Source organism: Bubalus kerabau, chromosome 4 (assembly GCF_029407905.1).
Source record: "Bubalus kerabau isolate K-KA32 ecotype Philippines breed swamp buffalo chromosome 4, PCC_UOA_SB_1v2, whole genome shotgun sequence".
In the NCBI taxonomy this organism is placed as follows: domain Eukaryota; kingdom Metazoa; phylum Chordata; class Mammalia; order Artiodactyla; family Bovidae; genus Bubalus; species Bubalus kerabau.
This window is the reverse complement of record NC_073627.1, coordinates 51,743,860-51,765,282: the sequence shown is the minus strand read 5'-3', so window position 1 is coordinate 51,765,282 and position 21,423 is coordinate 51,743,860. Positions and strand designations below refer to the sequence as shown.

The window sequence follows — 21,423 nt, the reverse complement described above, 5'->3', positions numbered from 1 at the left end:
AGCCTACTGGGAAAAAAATTCCATTTTAAAACCCGTTTTATGTTAATTTGACTTACTTTTCAATTCATTTTAGGTATAATGTGTTTGTTTTTCAGAGTTTTGTTTTAGGTAGTTGTTAGCAGTATAACTGAGAAATTAAAATATATCCTTAGAAGTTGCATTTTCAGCATGAGCTAACTAACTGCCTAGAAGACAAGACTGAGGTTTTATGATCTTGTTTGATTTGACTCTCAGTGGAGGAATCAGACATCATTGATCTGGAAAAACGCTATTGGTTGCTGAAGGCTCAATCCCGAACTGGACGATTCGATTTAGAGACATTTGGCCCATTGGTTTCACCACCAATTCGTCCATCTCTAAGTGAAGGTAGGAATCATTCTGTTTATATGACGTTCCTTGCTAAACACACATGAAACCAGCTTTTATTTCTAACCAGTACATCTTAACTCTAAAAGCCCATAATGTTATAGGTTTGCAGGTTTCTTGCAAATAGTTCGGTGGGGAGGAAAATTAAATTGGGAATTAAGATTATAGTCTTGAGCGTCCTATTCTACTTATGTAACCTTTCATAAGTCACTTTAGCTCCCTCATCTGTACATATGTGCTAATTAGTCGTTCAGTCATGTTCGACTCTTTGACCCCATGGACTGTAGCCTGCCAGGCTCCTCTGTCCATGGGATTCTCTAGGCAAGAATACTGGCGGGGGATGCCATGCTGTCCTCCAGGGAATTTTCCCAACACAGGGTCCAAACTAGGTTTTCTTGTGGCTCCTCATTGGCAAGCAGGTTCTTTACCACTAGGGCCACCTGGGAAGCCTCCCTCTCACCTGTATATTCTCATATGTAAAATGTTTTGACCATGACAGTGGTTATGAAACTGTACTCCTATGGGTGCCTCAGAAACTCACTCCTATAGTCCAGGGATTAGGGAGGTGGCCACTGAGCAGGGAAAGCTCTGGACTTCCACATACAGCCCCACCTCTTCCTCAGCTCAAGAACCTCCACAATTTTTCTTTCACATAAGAAAGTTCACTGGGGAATTCCCTGACGGTCCAGCAGTTAGGACTGCTTGATTTCACTGCCAAGGGCATGGGTTCAGTTTCTGGTTGAGAAGTAGGATCCTGTGTGTGGCACAGCAAAAATTAAAAAAAAGAAGAAAAAGGTGCCACTGTTGTATCACTCCTTCCCCCACCCAAAAAAAGATTAGGAAACCACTGGACTGGTCCATATCTACAGTTCTCACTTAGCCCTAAATTTCTCATTGCTATCACTTAAAAAGATGGAAATGTAAACAGTAGTTGTCGGGTGATATCACAAAAACCACATATGGAGTCTGAATACTTGGATTTTCTTTCTGGTCCAGACCTTGTTAAACTTTCTTTTGGCAAGTTGTTTAACTCCTCCTTAGCTATGATTTTCCTACTCTTTAAACTGAGGGCACAGAAGTAGAGTCTTGTAGACTATCTGTGTTCTTCACATTCCCTGTGTATTTCAGAAATACTTGTTAGGGGAGCCAGAAGATATAGGACATCACCTACTTCAGAGGTGCAGTTGTGTTTTTAACCTTTGTAGAATTAGAGAGTGATAAGTCATTTTATTTGAAAACAAAATTATTTCATTTCTATGTCATATAAAAAGTTTGAAAACCACAGATTATATTATAAATTCCCTTTTATTTCTGAAATTTAAAATATTTATATTATTAAGTAGCACAAAGAAGACTGCAATACAGAATTTCTTTCTCTTGTACTGTATTACTTTTTTTTTGCCTCATGAAAGAGCTTAATGGAGCTTATTAATAACAGCACAGTATATCTTTGATATGCAGTTCAACTTTTCTTCTTTTTTCCTATTTCTTCTCATTCTTTCCAAATAAGGATAGTTGTGGTCTCTGGCTTTTTTTTTTTTTTTTTGGTTCTTAATTTTTTTAATTTGTTTCTATTTTTTACATATTGTAGTCATTTTTAGCTATAGGATTTGATATAAGATAGAGACAGGCAGGCAAACAGAACCAAACACTAAATGATAGTAATGTATTTTGCAGTCTGTTAAAAAGTTAAGTTTTATAATTATATCAGGAAAAAAAAAAACCTTCCTGAGACAGTGGGAGCTACTGATGAACTTTTATTTTTAATTCAGTAGTTTATGGGAAAAAGTCATGCCTCCTTTCATAAACATGTCATTAACATTAGGAAATTTGTTGATTCTGATTTATGTTGTCTTTTCCTATTTTACAGGTTTATTTAATGCTTTTGATGAAAATCGTGACAATCACATAGATTTTAAGGAGATATCCTGTGGGTTATCAGCCTGTTGCAGAGGACCTCTGGCTGAAAGACAAAAATGTGAGTGTGTTAAACATTGTCACAAAATTTGCAAACGATACCGAGAAAAATATCAGCATTCATTCATGTAGAAATCATCTGTGGATTAAGGCTTAAATTTTCACTACTTTGGCAAATATCTATGCTGAAGTTCTAGTGAGGTCACTGTAAGGATTTAGTCTTTTTTTTTTTTTTTTTTTACTGTGGAGTGATTTGGAATCTTTGTCATTAGTAATGGGGTTGATTTTCCAGATGAAGGTGCAGTTCATAATAAATGAACTACATCGATCATGATATCTCTGAAAATGTTAAGCACTTAGAAAATATTTTCTGGTAGTCTATATAGAAAATTTTGTATCTTACATGACTTGAATTATAATTTATTTTCTGTCACTTCTATACATTAATATTTTATTAACAAAATGAAATTTATGATCAAAACACAATTTTATTAAATACTAAAAGCCTTTTAAACCTACTAAAAATGTTATGCCATAATTTATAAGCATTAGTATATTGCTTTAACAAATCTTAACCATATTTGAGAAAATGTAAGTTTACATTTAATTGGAATCTAATTCTAATATATTTACAAAAGTCATTATCTCTGTGTCTTTCAAAAATACAGTTTCACAAATGTTGCCTATTTTGGATATGCTACTTGTTAGATTTCTTTTCACTTCTTTGATATGGTATACTATTATTCCAACATGACTTTATGATAGATTGTTTCCATTAAAGTTCAAATACTAAATAAAGAGACTGACATCTTTGCTTCTCAGTTGAGGTTTATTATTGCCTTAAAATTTTTTAAAAATTGTTTTTTGCTAGTGCAAGTTAATAAGCTAGAGTGATTCATTTGATGTTAATTAGCAAATGTTAGTATTTCTAATTGTTCAGTTCAGTCGCTCAGTTGTGTCGGACTCTTTGCAACCCCATGAATCGCAGCACACCAGGCCTCCCTGTCCATCACCAACTCCCGGAATTTACCCAAACTCATGTCTATCGAGTCGGTGATGCAATCCAGCCATCTCATCCTCTGTCATCCCCTTCTCCTCCTGCCCCCAGTCCCTCCCAGCATCAGAGTCTTTTCCAATGAGTCAGCTCTTCTCATCAGGTGGCCAAAGTATTGGAGTTTCAGCCTCAGCATCAGTCCTTCCAATAAACACCCAGGACTGATCTCCTTTAGGATGGACTGGTTGGATCTCCTTGCAGTCCAAGGGACTCTCAAGAGTCTTCTCCAACACCACAGTTCAAAAGCATCAATTCTTTGGCGCTCAGCTTTCTTTATAGTCCAACTCTCACATCCATACATGACTACTGGAAAAACCGTAGCCTTGACCAGACGGACCTTTGTTGGCAAAGTAATGTCTCTGCTTTTCAATATGCTATCTAGGTTGGTCATAACTGCCCTTCCAAGGAGTAAGCGTCCTTTAATTTCATGGCTCCAGTCACCATCTGCAGTGATTTTGGGGCCCCCAAAAATAAAGTCTGACACTGTTTCCAGTTTCTCCATCTATTTCCCATGAAGTGATGGGACCAGATGCCATGATCTTAGTTTTCTGAATGTTGAGCTTTAAGCCAACTTTTTCACTCTCCTCTTTCACTTTCATCAAGAGGCTTTTTACTGTAGTAAATTGGATCTTATTAATATTTTTCAGTTTATAAGGAATTTAGCTCTAGATTTAGAGGAAGGATAAGGTTCTCCAGCCTGGCTAATGATTTGGAGAGAGAGACTTAGAAATGTGTGCAGGAAGCCCTACAAGTTTAGAGGACTTCCATGACATAGTCTGCTCCAGATGAAAACTTAATCCAGAATGTACTTGCTTGAGAAACTTAGTAATTTTACTAGGGCAGCTTCTAGTAATATGTATTGTACTTCAAAGTATAAAAGTGATTTCCCTCCAAAAGAGTTTCTTTTGTTTAGTTTGTTTCAAGGTGTTTGATGTTGACCGTGATGGAGTTCTCTCCAGGGTTGAGCTGAGAAACATGGTTCTTGCACTCTTAGAGGTCTGGAAGGACAACCGCACCGATGATATACCGGTAAATTCTGCTTGTATATACATTTTGGTGCATGTAAACTTCACACCAACAGGAAAATGGAGTGAATAAAATTTTTAAAGAGATCAAGAATAAAGGATTTGCTTTGACTTCTAGTTGCTGTATTATGCTACTCAAAATATCTGTAGTTAAAAGTACAAAATTGGGAAGAGAATTTGCCTTAGAAAATTTAATAAACTGAATGTATTGTAAATATTTGACCAAAATATCATATACTTTTGTTATTGTTTGGTCACTAAGTTGTGTTTGACTCTTTTGCAACCCCATGGACGGTAGCCTGGCTAGGCTCCTGTGTCCCTAGGATTTCCCAGGCACCAATACTGGAGTGGGTTGTCATTTCCTTCTCCATAGGATCTTCCCAACCAAGGGACTGAACTCATGTCTTCTGCATTGGCAGGCAGGTTCTTTACCTCTGAGCCACCAGGGAAGCCCAACATCATATACTTAGTCACTGACTAATAAAAATGATAATCTGCTTTTTTTCTAATTACTTCTTTGGGTTTCTGTTTTTACAGGAATTACACATGGATCTATGTGACATTGTAGAAGGCATATTGAATGCACATGACACCACAAAGGTGAGTCCACCTGGGACTGACTTTTTTCTAAAAATATCTCATACTTTGAATTGGTATATGTAGCTGGTATATATATATTTAAATCTCTTCTACGTTGTCTCAACCAAGTGCTTATTTGGACCAGTGGTTACAGTCCCTCCAAGTTGTCGCTAAAGACAGCCTATTCTGTATTTCCAATTTTAGTATATGTGCTGTCGAAGCAAGCAAAGCCTATTCCACCTTTAAACAACTCCGCTGAAGTGTTATATACATTAAAACATTTATATTTTATAAGGTAGGCATGTTATAAAAATTAAGTAAACACAGCCCATGCCATCTACAGTTTGTAATCTGTATTTCTCCCATTTTAATAAGTTATAGAAAGGCTAACCTTGTACTGAGCAAAGGAAACGCTGGTAAAATGAAAACACATTGTATGATTCCATTTATATGAAGTTTGAGAATAGAGACAAAACCAGCAAATGGTAATAGGTGTTATAACAGTGGTTTTGCAGATGAGTGATTCAACTGGGAAGGGCCATAAGGAGATGATGGAATGACTACCTTAATCTGGATACATACATTGTTTTACAAAATTTCTAAAGTAATACTGGTAAAGGTCTCTTCTGAGTTCTTTAATAGCATCCAGAATAACCATGTAATAGAAATAAGCGTGTACTTTACAAATAAATTCTTGAACTTAGTTTGACAACATTTATTAGTTAGGGATATTATAATAGGTTTTCTCCTGTAGCTTGCTGTGATTTTCATACAGAATGTATGAAAAATGTAATTTTTAGTACACTTTGAAACCAAAAAAGAGTAACATTAAATTATATTTTAGGGAAATGTAATATAGATACTCATTTTTTATTTTTATTAAGTTCTTCTCAATCTCTAAGAACTCTGATGAAGTTGCTAGATATTTCTAAGAAGGGGGTCTTAGAAAATTGTTAGGATTTTATAAACACTTTGACCACTTGAGTTTGTATTTGTGTCAACCTAGGGCCTTTTGTAGGTTCCATAGGTAACGTATGAACCAGAAGATAATGTGAATTATTTCCCAGGTGTTGTTGAAAGAAGAAGATGGTTGGTGATAAATTATCCTCATTGCCATTGACTACTTTAACGAAAACTTTTAAACTTTCCTGGCTGGCCTATTTCTCAGATGAACAGATAGCACCTGCCTTAAATTGTTGGATTTCTTTCAGACAAATAATCATTAGAAGTTTAATAAACCAGATTTTACTCAAATAAAAATGAGGGCATTCTTAATATGAGATCTTTTAAAATACTGTTTCTCTTTCAGATGGGTCATCTTACTCTAGAAGACTATCAAATCTGGAGTGTGAAAAATGTTCTTGCCAATGAATTTTTGAATCTACTTTTCCAGGTATGTTTAAGGTAAATGATAAGTACAGAGGACAGTGATACCAGTAATTCTTCATCTTTTCCATTACATAGTAGTTACTGCCATCTAAGCTACAAAACCATATAGTATAAAAAAAAAACTATATTATCCTGTATACTACCTGAAAGATGGTGAGATAAAGCATGAATGCCTACTAAAGTTTCTCAAAGTCATGAGAAGTTAGGAAAGTGGAATATAGCTGATTATGTTTAATCTTAAAACTCATGACAGAGCAGAATGTAGACACAGAGAATAATTTAAATTGTGAAAGCCATTATAATTGCTATTTTTCTTCAAAGACCCCTCCTAATAAGGCCCTGGAACAGAAATGGTTCATAAATAGGCACCTGTAAAATTTTTCACAAAATATTCAATCTTTCCAGTTAAGAGATTATCTTAGATGCAAATTCTAATTCTTTATAAGGTCCAAAAAAGATGAAAGGAGAAAGAAGAAAGAATAGCTGCTAGGAATGAGCAGCCAGATTTTAACTGTTTTCCCAGTTAAAATAGGTCTCTTGATCCCATTTTAAAAAATAGTTTATGGTTTCCATTTTTCATAGTTTTTCATAAATATGTAAGTTGACTTAATAGTGATATTTTAGATTCTCCTTATTTTCCTTTCCTTGTAAAAGCACCCTGTGAAAGTCAGAAAAGTTTGGTATCTTTGTCTTTATCATGATCTTCCATTATAAATAAAGAGGTCTATGACATAACTGTTAGAATAAATGGAAATTGAACTCTTCCTAATGGGTAATTACTAACTAATGTATATTTAAAGCATATGCAATCTGATACACTTCTAATAGCCATTTAAATCACTCAGCTACTCCACTATCAGTTTTCAACAGGAATTTAAGTTGATGGCTTTGGAAAATAAAAAATGTACAAAAGTAATATAAATCACTACTGTAAACAGAAATGACTTACTTGATAATATGAAAATTGATGAGCTCTTTTTTTTAATCTCACTTAAAATAATATTCTCAAATTTTAAGTCATAATTAATTATATAAACATTTTGACCACTTGAGTTTGTATTTGCGTCATCCTGTAGCTCTCAGGTAGCAAAGCATTTTGAATTTTTGTATTGCCTTGACTATTTTCTCATGCTTATCAGGGACTTGCTGTGACAGTATTTTCCTGTGATTCTAATTTATAAATACACGAATGCTTGAGATTTGTTTTTGTATGTCAGTGTTTCCAGCATTATATTAAACAGTTGAAAGATTTTTTTCATCAAGTACCCATTTACCCATCATCTACCTTTTACCGTGCTCACTTTATCCCATATTTAGACATGCTTTTAAAACTTTATGTTCACTTAATATATGTGTAAACAGATTGCCCTGAATTATCCCCATGGGTCCAGTCTAATCACACGAGTCCTTAGAAGTGGAAAACTTTTCCCAGCTATGGTCAGAGAAAAAGAGATGCCATTAAGAGCAGGGCTAGAGAGGTACAGATCTGCTAGCTTTGAAGATAGAGAAAGAGCCATGAGCATAGTATCATGGGTGAATTTTAGACACTGGAAAATGGAAGGAAGCCTATTCTTCCTTTGACCTCCAGAAAGGAATACCACCCTGTTGCCATCTTGATTTTAGCCTGGAGAGATCTGTACCTTACTTTTGACCTGCATAACTGTAAGATAATAAATTTGCATTGTTTTAAGCTATAAATTTTGTGATAATTTATTACAACAGTAATAAAAATCCAGTACAGAGGGAGATAACCCATATTTATGGATTGGAAGGCTCAATGTGTTAAAGGTATCAGTTCCCCTTCAGTTGACTTAAAGATTTGTGCACTCAAAATCAGAATCCCCAGAAGCTCATTTTTGTCACTGAGATTTTATAGAACGTGACCAGAGGATTCTAAGTACACAGAGAAGTACAAGGGTCAAAAATATAGCAAAGAAGAAATGCAGAAACAATGGATTTATATTACCAGATATTAGAACTTTTTATAAAATAGCAAGTGTTACAATAGTGTGATGTCTGCATAAAGTTAGATCAACCAATGGAACAACACTGAGTGTTCTTACACAGACCTACATAGGTGTGATCACTTGATTTATAACAAAGAAGACGTTGCATTGCGGATGAGAAGGGGCGGTCTTTTCAGTAAGTGGTACTGGATTAATTAGTATTCTTATGGGAAAAACTATGCATCATTATTCACCCTATTACATGAAAAATAATTTTAGACCCTGTTACACAAAGTGAAGTAAGTGAGAGAAAAACAAATATTGTATATTAACGCATATATATGGAATCTAGAAAAACAGCACTGATGAACCTGTTTGCAGGGAACCAATAGACATGCGGATGTAGAGAACAGAATTGTGCCACACAGGGGAAGGAGAGGGTAGGATGAATTGAGAAAGTAACATTGACATATATACACTGTCAAGTATAAAATAGATGGCTGGTAGGAGGCTGCGGTAGAGCACAGGGAGCCCACCCAGCCTGGTACTCTGTGATGACCTATAAGGGTGGGATGGGAGCGGGAAGGGAGGCTTAGGATGGAAGGGTTGTATGTGTAATTATGACTGATTTGGGCTTCCCTGGTGGCTCAGACAGTGAAGAATCTGCCTGCAACGCAGGAGACTCAGGTTCGATCCCTGAGTCAGAAAGATTCCCTGGAGAAGGGAATGGCTACCCACTCCAGTATTCTTGCCTGGAGAATTCCATGGACAGAGGAGCCTGGCGGGCTACAGTCTGTGGGGCTGCAAAGAGTCAGACACAACTGAGCAACTAATGTGGCTGGTTCACACTGTTGTACAGTGGAGGCCAGTGCAGCGCTGTAAAGCAGTTATCCTGCAGTTAAAAACAAACAAAATTTTTAAAAGTAATTTTAGGTAGATTATAAATCTAATAAATTTGGAAAGTAAAGAATAAATAAAGTGTCTAGAAAATAACATAGATATTGAATGACTTTGAGGTTGCAGAGAGTTCTTAAACAGCGTAGGGCATGCCAAGCACAAAAAAAGTTTTAAGTTGGACTTCAGTAAAATTAAGAATTCTTTTTTTAAAGAGATGCCATTAAGAAAACGATAAGAATTTATTTGCTTTACTTGTGTCCAGCTAAAGACTTATGTATAGAGCATGTGTGTGCTAGTCACTCAGTCATGTTCAACTCTTTTTGACCCCCTGGACTGTAGTCCTCCAGGTTCCTCTGTCCATGGAACTCTCCAGACAAGAATACTGGAGTGGGTTGCCATGCCCTTCTCCAGGGGAATCTTCCTGACCCAGGGATCAAACCAATGTCTGTTACATCCCCTGCATTGACAGGCGTGTTCTTTACCACTAGCGCCACCTGGAAGCCCATCTAGGGCATACAAAGAACAAAAATCAATGGGAAACAAGGCAGAAGCTTAATATTAAAATGTACAAAAAACTTGAATGGGTGCTTCACAAAAGAGAATATCCACATAGCTAATAATTATGAAAGGGGGCTAACTTCTTTAGTCATAATGGAAATACATATTAAAATTGTACTTGGAATACCATTAGACATCCACTAGAATGGTTAGCCTTGAAGTGATAATAAAGCATTGTTGAAGATAAGAAAGTGTAACTTTAACATTGCCAGAAGGAATATAAATTCTTACAAGTATGCTGTTTTTATATATACTCTATAGAAACTTGTATATCTGAACACCAAAAGACATAGAATAAGTTCTTCTAATCACTTCTTATTACAGCCCCAAACATAAAATGACCTAACTCTACCTGTCAACAATAAATACATAAAAGTAAATGGTAAAAAAAAATAAAATAAAATAAATGGTGGTACTTGCATACACATGGTTTAGTTTAAAGCAATAAAAATAAATATATTACTTCTACACACAACCACATCAAGGAATCTTACACAATATGGAATGGAAAATACTGGACCAGAAAAACAGACAAAAAGCAATCCATGGTGTAGAATTCAGGGTAGTGAATACATCAAAGGGTACTTCGTGTCTTGGAAGGAACTCAAAGTGGAACTTTGGGGGAGGTAGCGATGTTCTGTTTCTTGACTAGATGAAGGTCATGTGAAACTAACACAACAGTATAAATCAACTATACTTCAATTTAAAAACCTTTAAAAAGTATTGTCTCAATAAAACAATGAACTATTGATAAATGGATGCGTCTCATAAACCTAATTTGTGTTACTGTTTTGTTTACCTCAAAAGGTAAACAAAATTATAAACAGGCAGGCTGATATATTTACAGGGAGCTGTACTAATATCTATAACTTACTTTGAAATACATGCAACAATTAAGGTGGATTAATAGATGAATTGAGGGACGGATAGATGAAGTATATAATATTAATGTCAGAATTAGGTAATGAGTATGAGGTGTTCAGTGTAAAATTCTTTCAACTTTTCTGTATTTTTGAAATTTTTCATGATAAAATGGTGGGGGGGTGGGGAATAAATAATGATTTAGAGAAGGCAAATAAATTGAGGAGAAAATGAGCCTTAAAAAGCATGCTTAGAACTTCCGTGGTGGTCCAGTGGTTAAGAACCCGCCTGCCAGCGCAGGAGACGCAGGTCCGCTCCCTGGTCTGGGAAGATCCCACGTGCTGTGGGGCAGCTAAGCTGCGGGCCACCGCTGCTGCTTCTGCATGCCACAGCTGCTGAAGCCCAGTCACCCCCGAGGCCATGCTCCACAACAAGGGAAGTCTCACCCACAGGGAGAAGCCTGTGCACTGCAAAAGAGAGGCAGCCTCGCTCGCCGCAGCTAGAAAAAGCCCAGGCAGCAACAAAGACCCGGCATACCAAAAATTAAAAAAAAAAAATTCTTTTTTTTTAAAGCATATGTAGCGCTAGTAGCATTAATGTTCTTCTTGCTGCTGCTGAGTCACTTCAGTCATGTCCGACTCTGTGCAACCCCATAGACGGTGCTGTTTAAGTTGAAATGCTACCTTTATCCTTCATTTCCGGTATCCTTTTCATCTCCCCTTTACCTTTCTACCCAAGTGCCATAGTATGCTCTTCAGATTTCAGGAAAGAAGATAATATTCTCTGTGTGAGATAATTAAGGTATATAGTATTAATGAAACATTCTAAAAAGTAGTTTTTTCCTTCCTTTCTTTGTCCTTTTCTTCCTTTCTCTCTCTCTCTCTTTTTCCCTCCTATCATAGAGCTTTGGAAATTGCTTCCATTGAAATGATTTATTTCTTTAAAAAAAAAAACAAAACACAAACTTTAAAGTTCAGATTTGCTCAAATGGATCATTGGTAATTCATAAGCCAAAAGCTATTGCTAGTTTAGGTTCCCGTCTAGAAGTGGATCTTATATAGAGAATGTGAAATGGTCCAGTCATTGGCACCAATGAAGTTTAATTTACCATTTTATTTCTAGGTATGCCACATAGTTCTGGGGTTAAGACCAGCTACTCCAGAAGAGGAAGGACAAATTATTAGGTAAGTTTATAGATACAGTCTGTGTATATTTTCATTAAATAGTTAAAATTTCTGACATCTGAAATATATCGTTACTCTGATGACTTGGTATATTGTATGTGTTCTGAAAGAATTCCCGCTCTGAGTTAATTAAGGCACCCATCACCGTCATATATCTTATAATGAAAATTTGTACCTTTTTACCAGTCTCTCTCCCAGCTCCTGGCAGCCTCTTTTCTATTCTGTTTCTGAATTCAACTTTTTTTTGGATACCATGCAATATTTGTCTTTCTCTGTCCGGCTTATTTCATTTAGAATAATACCCTCAAGCTTCCTCTGTGTGTTTTTGTAAAGACATGATTTCCTATTTTGAAAGGCTGAATAAAATTCCATTTTATATATTCATAAACAGCACATTTTCTTCATCTTTTCATCCACTTTTGGATACTTCGATTGTTTCCATGCCTTGGCTATTGTGAGTAATGTTGCAGTGAATGTGAGAGTAGAGCTGTCTCTTCAAGCTGATGAAGCGATCCATATCAAGACACATTACCATTAGGTTGTCAAAACCCAGAGACAGAGCTTTTAAAGCAGTAACAGCGTTAAGATACCTGTGTGTATCCTTCATAAAATTTAAAGCACTGAAAGAAAAAGAACACTGTAGCCAAGAATTCTATATCCCGAAAAAATATTTCTTCAAGAGTGATTTGGATTTTGAAATGAATTCTTATATAGAACAGAAGCAGTAGAAGAAAGAATAGGTAAATTTGGCTTCATGTAAATTAAAAACTTGTTCTTCAAAGGGCATTGTCAAGAAACTGAAAAGAAAATCTACGGACTGAGACATAATATTTGTAAATCATAGATCTGACAAGAATCAAGTAACTAGAATATATAAAGAACTCCTACAACTCATCAACCAAAATATAACTCAATTTTAACACGGGCAAGGGACTTCAATGCACATTTCTCCAGAGATGATTTACACAAATGATATACACATGGTTGTCCAGCAGTTGAAAAGATGCTCAAAATCGTTTGTCATTAGGGAAATGCAACTCAAAACCACATGAAATTCCACTTTCATGTACCTACTAGGATGTTTGTAATTTTGATGTAGAGAATTTGGGATTCTCATTGTGTCACTGAGAATTTGGGATTCTCATTTGTAAAATGGTGTAACTGCTATAGAAAACAAGTTAGTATTTCCTCAAAATTGCAATTATCACATAACTCAGTAATTCCCTTCTAGGTATTTATCTAAAAAAATTGAAAATAGACACTAAAATGCTTGTACCCAGATCTTCCTATTAGCACTGTTCACAATAGCCATAAGGTGGGAACAGCCCAAATATCAATCAGTAAAGTGAATGGATAAACAAAATGTATATATATGCCATGAAATATCACTCAGCCATAAAAAGAAATGATGTACTGATACATGATATGACATGGATGAACCTCGCAAATGAAAGAAGCTAGACACAAGAGGTGACGTATTATACGATTCCATTTATATGAAATATCCAAAAGAGGTAAAACTAAACTATCAGTACAGGAAGCAGATTGGGGATTGTTAAGGGCTAGGGGAAAGAAGTAACAGAAAATAACTGCTTGGCTGTGGTGTATGAAATTGTTTTGGAAAAGTTCGCATAACATAAAATTAACCATTGTAAAGCATATATAATATTCAGTGGCATTTAATACAGTCAGAATGTGCAGAGACCACATTATGTTATATGAATTTCTTCTCAATAAGAATAGTGTTTTTAAAAATCACATTGTGACACCACTTCACACCCACTAGATTTGTGACAGAAAAGACAGACAATAACAAGTGTTAGTGAGAATGTGGAGCAACCACAACCCTCATACAATAGTGATGGGGAAGTTAAATGGTGCAGCTGCTTTGGAAAACAGTTTGCCAGTTGCAAATTATCAGGTATTAGATAGATAAGCAAAACATACACCAACACCCTGTGGAAAATTACTCAATAATAATAAAAAAAAACACACAAAGTAATAGTATCCGCTCCAACATAGATGAACTTCAAAACATTATGCAAAGTAAAAGAGGTCCAATGCAGGAGACCATGTGTTATAACATTCCATTTATTTATTTAATTCCCTTGCCCATTTTAAAATTGTGAAATGTTCAGAAATGGCAACCCACTTCAGTATTCTCGCCCAGGAAATCCCATGGACAGAGGAGCCTGACTGGTACAGTCCATGGGGTCTCAAAAGAGTCGGACAGGATTTAACAACTATACAACAATATGTCTAATATAGAAAGAACTCTTAAAAATCAAAGTTAAAAAAATACCCCAAAAAAATGTGTAGAAAAAAAGGACAAAAGACATGAATAAACAATTCACAAAAAAGCTATATAATGGCCCATCGTCATATGAAAGAATCAAATTGACCTTATAATAAGAGAAGTACAAACCAAAGCTACCCTGAGACATCATTTGTCTCTTTTGCACATTGACAAAAAATAATTTTGACAAGCCACTCTGATCGCAGTACTGGGAGAACAGGCATTGTTAAACCTTGCTATCAGGAGTGTGTGACTCAGACAATAAAGAATCCACTTGCAATCCAAGAGATCTGAGTTAGATCCCTGGGAAGATCCGCTAGAGAAGGGAACGGCTATCCACTCCCATTATTTTTACCTGGAGAATTCCATGGATAGAGGAGCCTGGTGTGGTCCACAGTTCATGGGGTCGCAGAGAGTCAGGCATAACTGTGTGACTTTTTAAGAGATAGAAAATAAACTAATGGTGTCATGAGGCTGAGGGCAGTAATTTGACTAAAAAAATGACTAAAAATAAAGCATAAGATGTCTTCTGGGGGTATCTGAAATAGTCTAAAATTGGATTGTGGTAATGGTTGCACATGTCTGTAAATTTACCAAAATCATTGAGTTCTACACTAAATTCAGATAACTTGTATGTTATTAAATTATTCCTCAGTGAAGCTGTTTTTGAAACATCAGTTGGAGGCTTAATAGTGGTATTATGACTCCTGAAATTGGCTTATCAGTGTTTCACTAATTTAATATGTGGCCATTTCCCAAGTATATCTGTTTCATGCTTTTCCTTTGAAAAGTTTCTAATGATAACTTGTGAGTATATGGTCCTCTGTTTTACACACCGTTTGATGTACTGAATTTCTTTTGTATGTAGAGGATGGTTAGAACGAGAAAGCAGGTATGGTCTGCAACCAGGACACAATTGGTTTATCATCTCTATGCAGTGGTGGCAGCAGTGGAAAGAATATGTCAAATATGTAAGTAAGATCCCTATTTATCTACATTTAAAATAAGATTTTTAGCTCCATCAGACTTTGTGTGACTACTGGACAGTAATAAAATGCTCCAACCTAGAAAAAGATTTGAAGGTGAAAGAAATGATGCTTGCTAAGGACCAACCTGCTTTTCTAAAAAGCAAGTTCCAGAGCAAGTAATAGATTCACTAAGAAATCAAGTACTATATACTTAGTATTTATAGCACATTATGAAAACAAAAGTATGAGACTGTAATTCTCACTTGGACAGTGGTTAGCAATTCTGATTGCATAGCAGAATCACATAGAAAGCTTTAAAAAAAAATTCCTGAGCAAATAAATTTATAAAGCATAATTGGAGAAAGGGATTGAATTAATTTAAATAAGTCATTTTTGTATACTGAAAATTTTCCTTTGAAATCTAATTTAAATGAAATGCATTTTGCTGTCAGAAAAGCTGTGAGAAGATCAATATATCTTTAATGATTTGCCAAGAAGTCTACAAACTGAAGTCCAAACATATGATTAATAATTTAAATACTCAGGCCTAATTCACAGGCCATAGGTCAGTGTGATTCTATTGTTCTGTTGTCCATACAATTATGACTTATTTAGTTAATAGTTGAATTTAAAATACTAATGGCTCCAAATCCATACTTAAGGTAGGTTGCCAGTTTTTTTTTAATCATTTGTATTCTGTATACTATATCACCATTTTTTTGCCATATAATTTCCATACTATTATTTTCTTAGTTATATTTATATAAATAATTTTATCATTTTACGTAAATAAATATATCTTAATATATCATATTTTAAATCTTATTTATGTCACTATCTTAAATAGAAAATCAGTGTCACATTCCAGAAGTAGAAGATCAATATAAAAATAAATTTAATGGAAATAAAGTATATTAAATTCCAAGTAGTATTGCCTTTTGAAGACCGATACTAAGGCCTGTTCTCTGTTAAAAAGAGAAATTATCAAGTATTAGATTGGCATATCAAATATTCAGTTAGCACATTAACACCAAACTGAGACCCTTTCCTCAAAATAATCAAAGGACTGGAAGAGAATTGAATAGGGAATAATTTTTTCACTGTGAAGTAGAGTTATTTAAAACCCAACATAATCTGCTACCTTTCATATATTTTAAGAAAGTTAATAATTAATAGAAGATACTAACATTTGGATCTGTAATAAAGACTATGAATCTGTGTGCTTCTGAATTATTTGAAGTTTTAACAATAAAGCTATTTAACTTTTTTTAGTTCAATAGAGTTAATTGGTATGTAGAAAGAAATCTAGGTTTTATTCTCATTCTTCTTGCCACTTTTTTGATTAAATCACTGTAATTTCTTCAGAACTGGCTTTTGAAGAATCTACAAATTAATAGTGTTCACCTGGCTTACAGAGGTTAAAGCGTCTGCCTCCAGAGGGGGAAACCTGGGTTCGATCCCTGGATTGGGAAGATCCCCTGGAGAAGGAAATGGCAACCCACTCCAGTATTCTTGCCTGAAGAATCCCATGGACAGAGGAGCTTGGTAGGCTACAGTCCACGGGGTCGCAAAGAGTCGGACACGACTGAGTGACTTCACAGGGATGCTATAATTGTATAAAAAGAATCTAAAGCTTCCACTGTGCTATTGCTATGCTGTGACTTGGAGTTTATGTTTTAAATTTGATGTTTTTCTTAAGTTTCAGTTAGTTACTTTCTAAGTGGTGCCTTCAAGCCCTCCATCCGGATATTCATAAGTTTCATCTACTAAAATTTATGTTGCTGTTTACTGAATACCACTTTACTTCCTCTAGCCATGCTGTCTGTCTCCTCAGATGCCTCTGGGACCTTGTTCTACTGGTTAGCACCTTTAGTCTTTACCTTCACTTAAAAATATCCTGATCTTTTAAAAGGACTCACAGATACGTATTCTCATAGCACCTTCCTTTCTTCTTCTCCTCAATCTTAGTTCTCTCTGTTTTTCTGTGTGTTTTTTGTTCGCTGATTTTTTTTTTTCCTCACAAATAAGCTTAGTAGGAAATAGTTCTGTGCAAGCTGCCTCTGCTTCTAGGGCTCTGTGTGTGTGTTCAGTCACTCATACGTGCCTGACTCTTTCTGACCCCATGTACTGCATGTAGTCAGCCAGACTCCTCTTCCATGGAATTTTTCAGGCAAGGATACTGGAGTGGGTTGCCATTTTCCTCCTCCAGGGTATCTTCCCAACCGACAGAGGGATTGAATCTGCATCTCCTGCGTTGGCAGGCAGATTCTTTACCACTAGTGCCACCTGGGAAGCTGCCTCTCCTGATTTTTCTCTGGTCATCCAGACTCAGTATCCTTCCTAGATTCTTCTGCCATCAATCCTATAAATACTGTTCTCTCCTTATTCTACATATGCCATATTCTTGGTTTCCAGAAATCTATATAGTCCCCAATCTATATCTCATCTCATACTCTGTCCTGAGCAGTAGACTCACATGTCCACAGAATCTCAAACCAGAATAAGCTCATTCCCAAAACAATCCCATTCACTTATACACCTTATCTTATGAAGATGTCAACTCCCATCTAGTCGTCCAAGTCAGCATCTCATGTTCTACTTTGGAATTATCTGTGCCCTTCTTTCATACACGATTAATTGCCACTTTTTTTTTTTTCCCTCCTGAATCCATGCTCTCTCTCCATCTCCTTATTTCTGGTTCTAGCTTTATGGTTGAGTATCTCAGCATCTCTTGTCTAAATTATTATAGAAGTCTTCTAACTTGTGTCTCAATTTTCACTTTCTGCCTGCTTTTTGCGCAGTATAGAGTTATTTTTAAAACAAAAACTGAATTATGCTATCCCCTATTTAGAAGCCTCTCACAGAAAAATCCTGTCAATGTAATGTTAAGTGAAAGAAAAAGAAGCAATATGCTGTATTTAAAATGTGTTTTCTGACAACAACCAGAAGGATAGTTTATATTTACTAAATGCCAGGCAATTTACATGTGTCACTCATGAAATCTTCATATAACTCTGAGATACGAATATCCTAGTTTTTACCTATAAAGAAACTGAGGCTTGTAAGTTTATTTTATGAAAGGCTGCATAGCTGGTAAGTCAGTACCCTGCCCCTAATTCTAACCGTATCCCCCACATTTATTTTTTATAGATATGTGTATATGTTCAGTCACAAAAAATAAAGGAAACACATCAAAATGTCAACTATAGTTAATGCTAAGTGATGGAATCTGAGTACTTGTAATGTTTAGTTTCTTCATGTTTTTCTATATTTCCTATAATAACAATGTAATCTTTAATAATAAAAGAATAAATACTATTTAGCTTTTTAATATCGATAAAAACCTTCCATGATTTTCAACTTTCAACAGAATAAAGTCTAAATTACTTTATGTGGCACAGGGTCGCTTGCAGTCTGTTCCCCTTCTACCTTACCAGTTTTACTTATATACACTATTCTTCTTTGAAGAAATTAAAACTCAGTTATACATCCAAATGTTTTAAGTGCCATAGCCAGCCACAGGAGAATTAGAAACAGTAGACAGTTGGGGGATTCATTTTTGAAGGCTGCATAATTGTCAGAGTATTGAATTTTACCTCTTAATTTCTGACTTCATGGTTTTTAGGATGCCAGCCCTGTGGTGATTGAGCCATCATCTGTGCTGAATGGAGGAAAATACTTATTTGGAACAACAGTACATCCTATAGAGCAGAGTGAAGATAGAATTGGAGGAGGCAGCCCAAGTTATGTGAACACTACCGAAGAAAAATTTTCAGACAACGTTTCTAGTGCATCTGAAGCCTCAGAAACTGCTGGCAGTGGTCAGTACAACTTATTTTCCGTGAGGTTTAGGCAGGGTCATTTCTTAAAGTGGTACACTTTGTCAGAGAGTATGCTTGGTGGGATATGGGCATCAGGCTTCCATTCACAGAAACAGGTTTTGAATGAAATAGTCAATTAACAGATTCTTGAATGTATTAGTAGCTTTACAAAGAGGAACTCTTGTATATTCTACATCATTAATCTCTCAATTTGAAAATATTTTCACAGTTTTCATTGATAAGGTCAATCTTTCCATATTGTTATTAAATCATTTTGTCAATAAATTTAGATTAGAGAAGCCATTTTTGAAGAAAATCTAAATTTTTATCTCCAGAACTCTAACCATAGCTCACCTTCATTGGATCAAATGCATCCTCATATTAGATTCAGACATTCCAGGCTGGAATTTGGGAGCTATTCTGTCAACATATTTAGAAAGAATTGATAATGTTGCCCATAATCCCCTTTGGTTGTTGATACCTACCTAAAAGTTAGTAGTTTTACACTTATCTGGAAGGCACTTTGCTATATTTTGGCCCAAATGAATTTAGTTGATTCCTGTTATTCTCCAGGACTCCCAGTCTTATTCTGTTGTTTCACCTTTGAGATTTTTCTTCTCCCTTTTCTGTGGAGCAAGAAGGCAAATTGAACAGAGCTAGCATTTTCTCTACTGGAGAAGGCAATGGCACCCCACTCCAGTACTCTTGCCTGGAAAATCCCATGGACAGAGGAGCCTGGTGGGCTGTAGTCCATGGGGTCGCAGAGAGTCAGACACAACTGAGCGACTTCACTTTCACTTTTCACTTTCATGCATTGGAGAAGGAAATGGCAACCCACTCCAGTGTTCTTGCCTGGAGAATCCCAGGGACAGGGGAGCCTGGTGGGCTGCCGTCTATGGGGTCGCACAGAGTCAGACATTACTGAAGCGACTTAGCAGCAGTAGCAGCAGCAGCATTTTCTTTACAGAACTCCTTGTAGAATCTCAGTTCGGTTTAGTCGCTCAGTCGTGTCTGACTCTTTGCAACCCCATGGAATGCAGCATGCCAGACTTCCCTGTCCATCACCAACCCCCAGAGCTTGCTCAAGCTCATGTCCCTGGAGTCAGTGATGCCATCCAATCATCACATCCTCTGTTGTCCCCCTCTCCTCCTGCCTCCAGTCTTTCCCAGCATCAGGGTCGTTTCCAATGAGACAGTTCTTTGCATAAGATGGCCAAAGTATTAAAGCTTCAGCTTCAGCATGAGTCCTTCCAGTGAGTATTCAGGACTGATTTCCTTTAGGATTGACTGGTTTGATCTCCTTGCCATCCAAGGGACTCTCAAGAGCTTTCTCCACACCACAGTTGAAAAGCATCAGTTCTTCGGTGCTCTCTTTCCCCATCTGATGTTATTACAGAGATCACTCAGCAGTCCTAAAAGTGCTGTCTTTGATCAGCGTTTCACTGTTTCTTGACCCTCCCTCAGGTCCTTTTTGATATATGCTCACTCTGCACACAGCTCACCTCTGTGCTGTCCACATGCGGAGCAGCACCACAAGTAGAAGGTTAAAAGTGGTTGATGACTAGAATGTTTACCAGAGATTACATGTGGTTGAGAGTTGAAATACCTTAAGATGCCATTCAGGTTCACAGCTCTTCAGTCAGACTTATCAATCATTTTCCTGTATATATTTTTCTGTTGTAACATCCATGCCTTCCTTTCAAATAGATTTATTAGGGAACAGTTTCTTCTGTCCTAGCATTCTCCATTCTCCTGTTGGCATTCTTGTTTTTGCGCCTGCTCTTTGGTTTAGAGACTTGTTATCACCCTTATCTACTAAGAACCTTTGTGGGCAGAAGAGAATTAAGGGAAGGTATGGGAGAGTCCAGCTACTTGGCTATATTTCTTCCTTTCCTGTCAGAGGACATAGAATTCTTGTGAATTATTAGATATTCTAGGAGTCTGGCCAAATGTTCATTTGATAATAGCTTTTAAAACTTATTCTACCTAGTGTTATTCTAGGTATTTTCCAGAAAGGAATACCTCTGTGTCTTCTACACAATTACAGAATCTAACACTGTACTGACATGTCCACAGAATAATAGCATTAACCTAATACATGGACATTGAGTTCATATCTTCAAGCCTATTTTATGTATAATAAAACAGAGATTCCATCTTCTTTGTCCTTTACAGGTTTTATGTATTCTGCCACACCAGGAACAGACATGTGCTTTGCTCGACAACATAACACTTCTGACAATAACAACCAGTGTTTACTAGGAGCCAATGGGACTATTTTGTTGCACCTCAATCCTCAGAAGCCAGGGGCTATTGATAACCAGCCACTAGTAACTCAAGAACCAGTAAAGGTAAGTAATTTGACATCTCTTTCAAGTTGCTAATAAATTTCATTCTAAAGAGTTCAGCACATAGAAAATGTTTGTGATTCATTTTATTAACCTGTTGTAGATAGAAATGTTTCTGTGAGAGTATTTTATGACTTACTACTTGCATAGACTCAGTTTAGTGATCCTTGGAAATGTTATTTTTCTTACTTAGAACAGCTGCTATGAAAATGTA

The 21,423-nt window shown here is 36.1% G+C and overlaps 1 protein-coding gene and 1 long non-coding RNA gene across 4 annotated transcripts in view; one reads left to right on the top strand and one right to left on the bottom strand.

The window, feature by feature from the left end:
* USP32 (ubiquitin specific peptidase 32) overlaps positions 1-21,423 on the top strand; it is a 206,691-nt gene that overhangs the window by 145,672 nt on the left and 39,596 nt on the right. For all 3 annotated transcript variants that reach the window (XM_055577392.1, XM_055577393.1, XM_055577391.1), the window contains exons 6-14: positions 235-366; positions 2,237-2,344; positions 4,251-4,366; positions 4,900-4,962; positions 6,251-6,334; positions 11,715-11,776; positions 14,941-15,043; positions 18,666-18,861; positions 21,037-21,212. In XM_055577392.1, the coding sequence (XP_055433367.1) occupies positions 235-366; positions 2,237-2,344; positions 4,251-4,366; positions 4,900-4,962; positions 6,251-6,334; positions 11,715-11,776; positions 14,941-15,043; positions 18,666-18,861; positions 21,037-21,212 (1,040 nt within the window). The remainder of the gene's footprint in view (positions 1-234; positions 367-2,236; positions 2,345-4,250; positions 4,367-4,899; positions 4,963-6,250; positions 6,335-11,714; positions 11,777-14,940; positions 15,044-18,665; positions 18,862-21,036; positions 21,213-21,423) is intronic.
* LOC129649691 (uncharacterized) overlaps positions 2,111-21,423 on the bottom strand; it is a 28,894-nt gene continuing 9,581 nt past the window's right edge. Inside the window, exon 3 of the long non-coding RNA XR_008713218.1 lies at positions 2,111-2,329. This is a non-coding gene — a long non-coding RNA (uncharacterized LOC129649691). The remainder of the gene's footprint in view (positions 2,330-21,423) is intronic.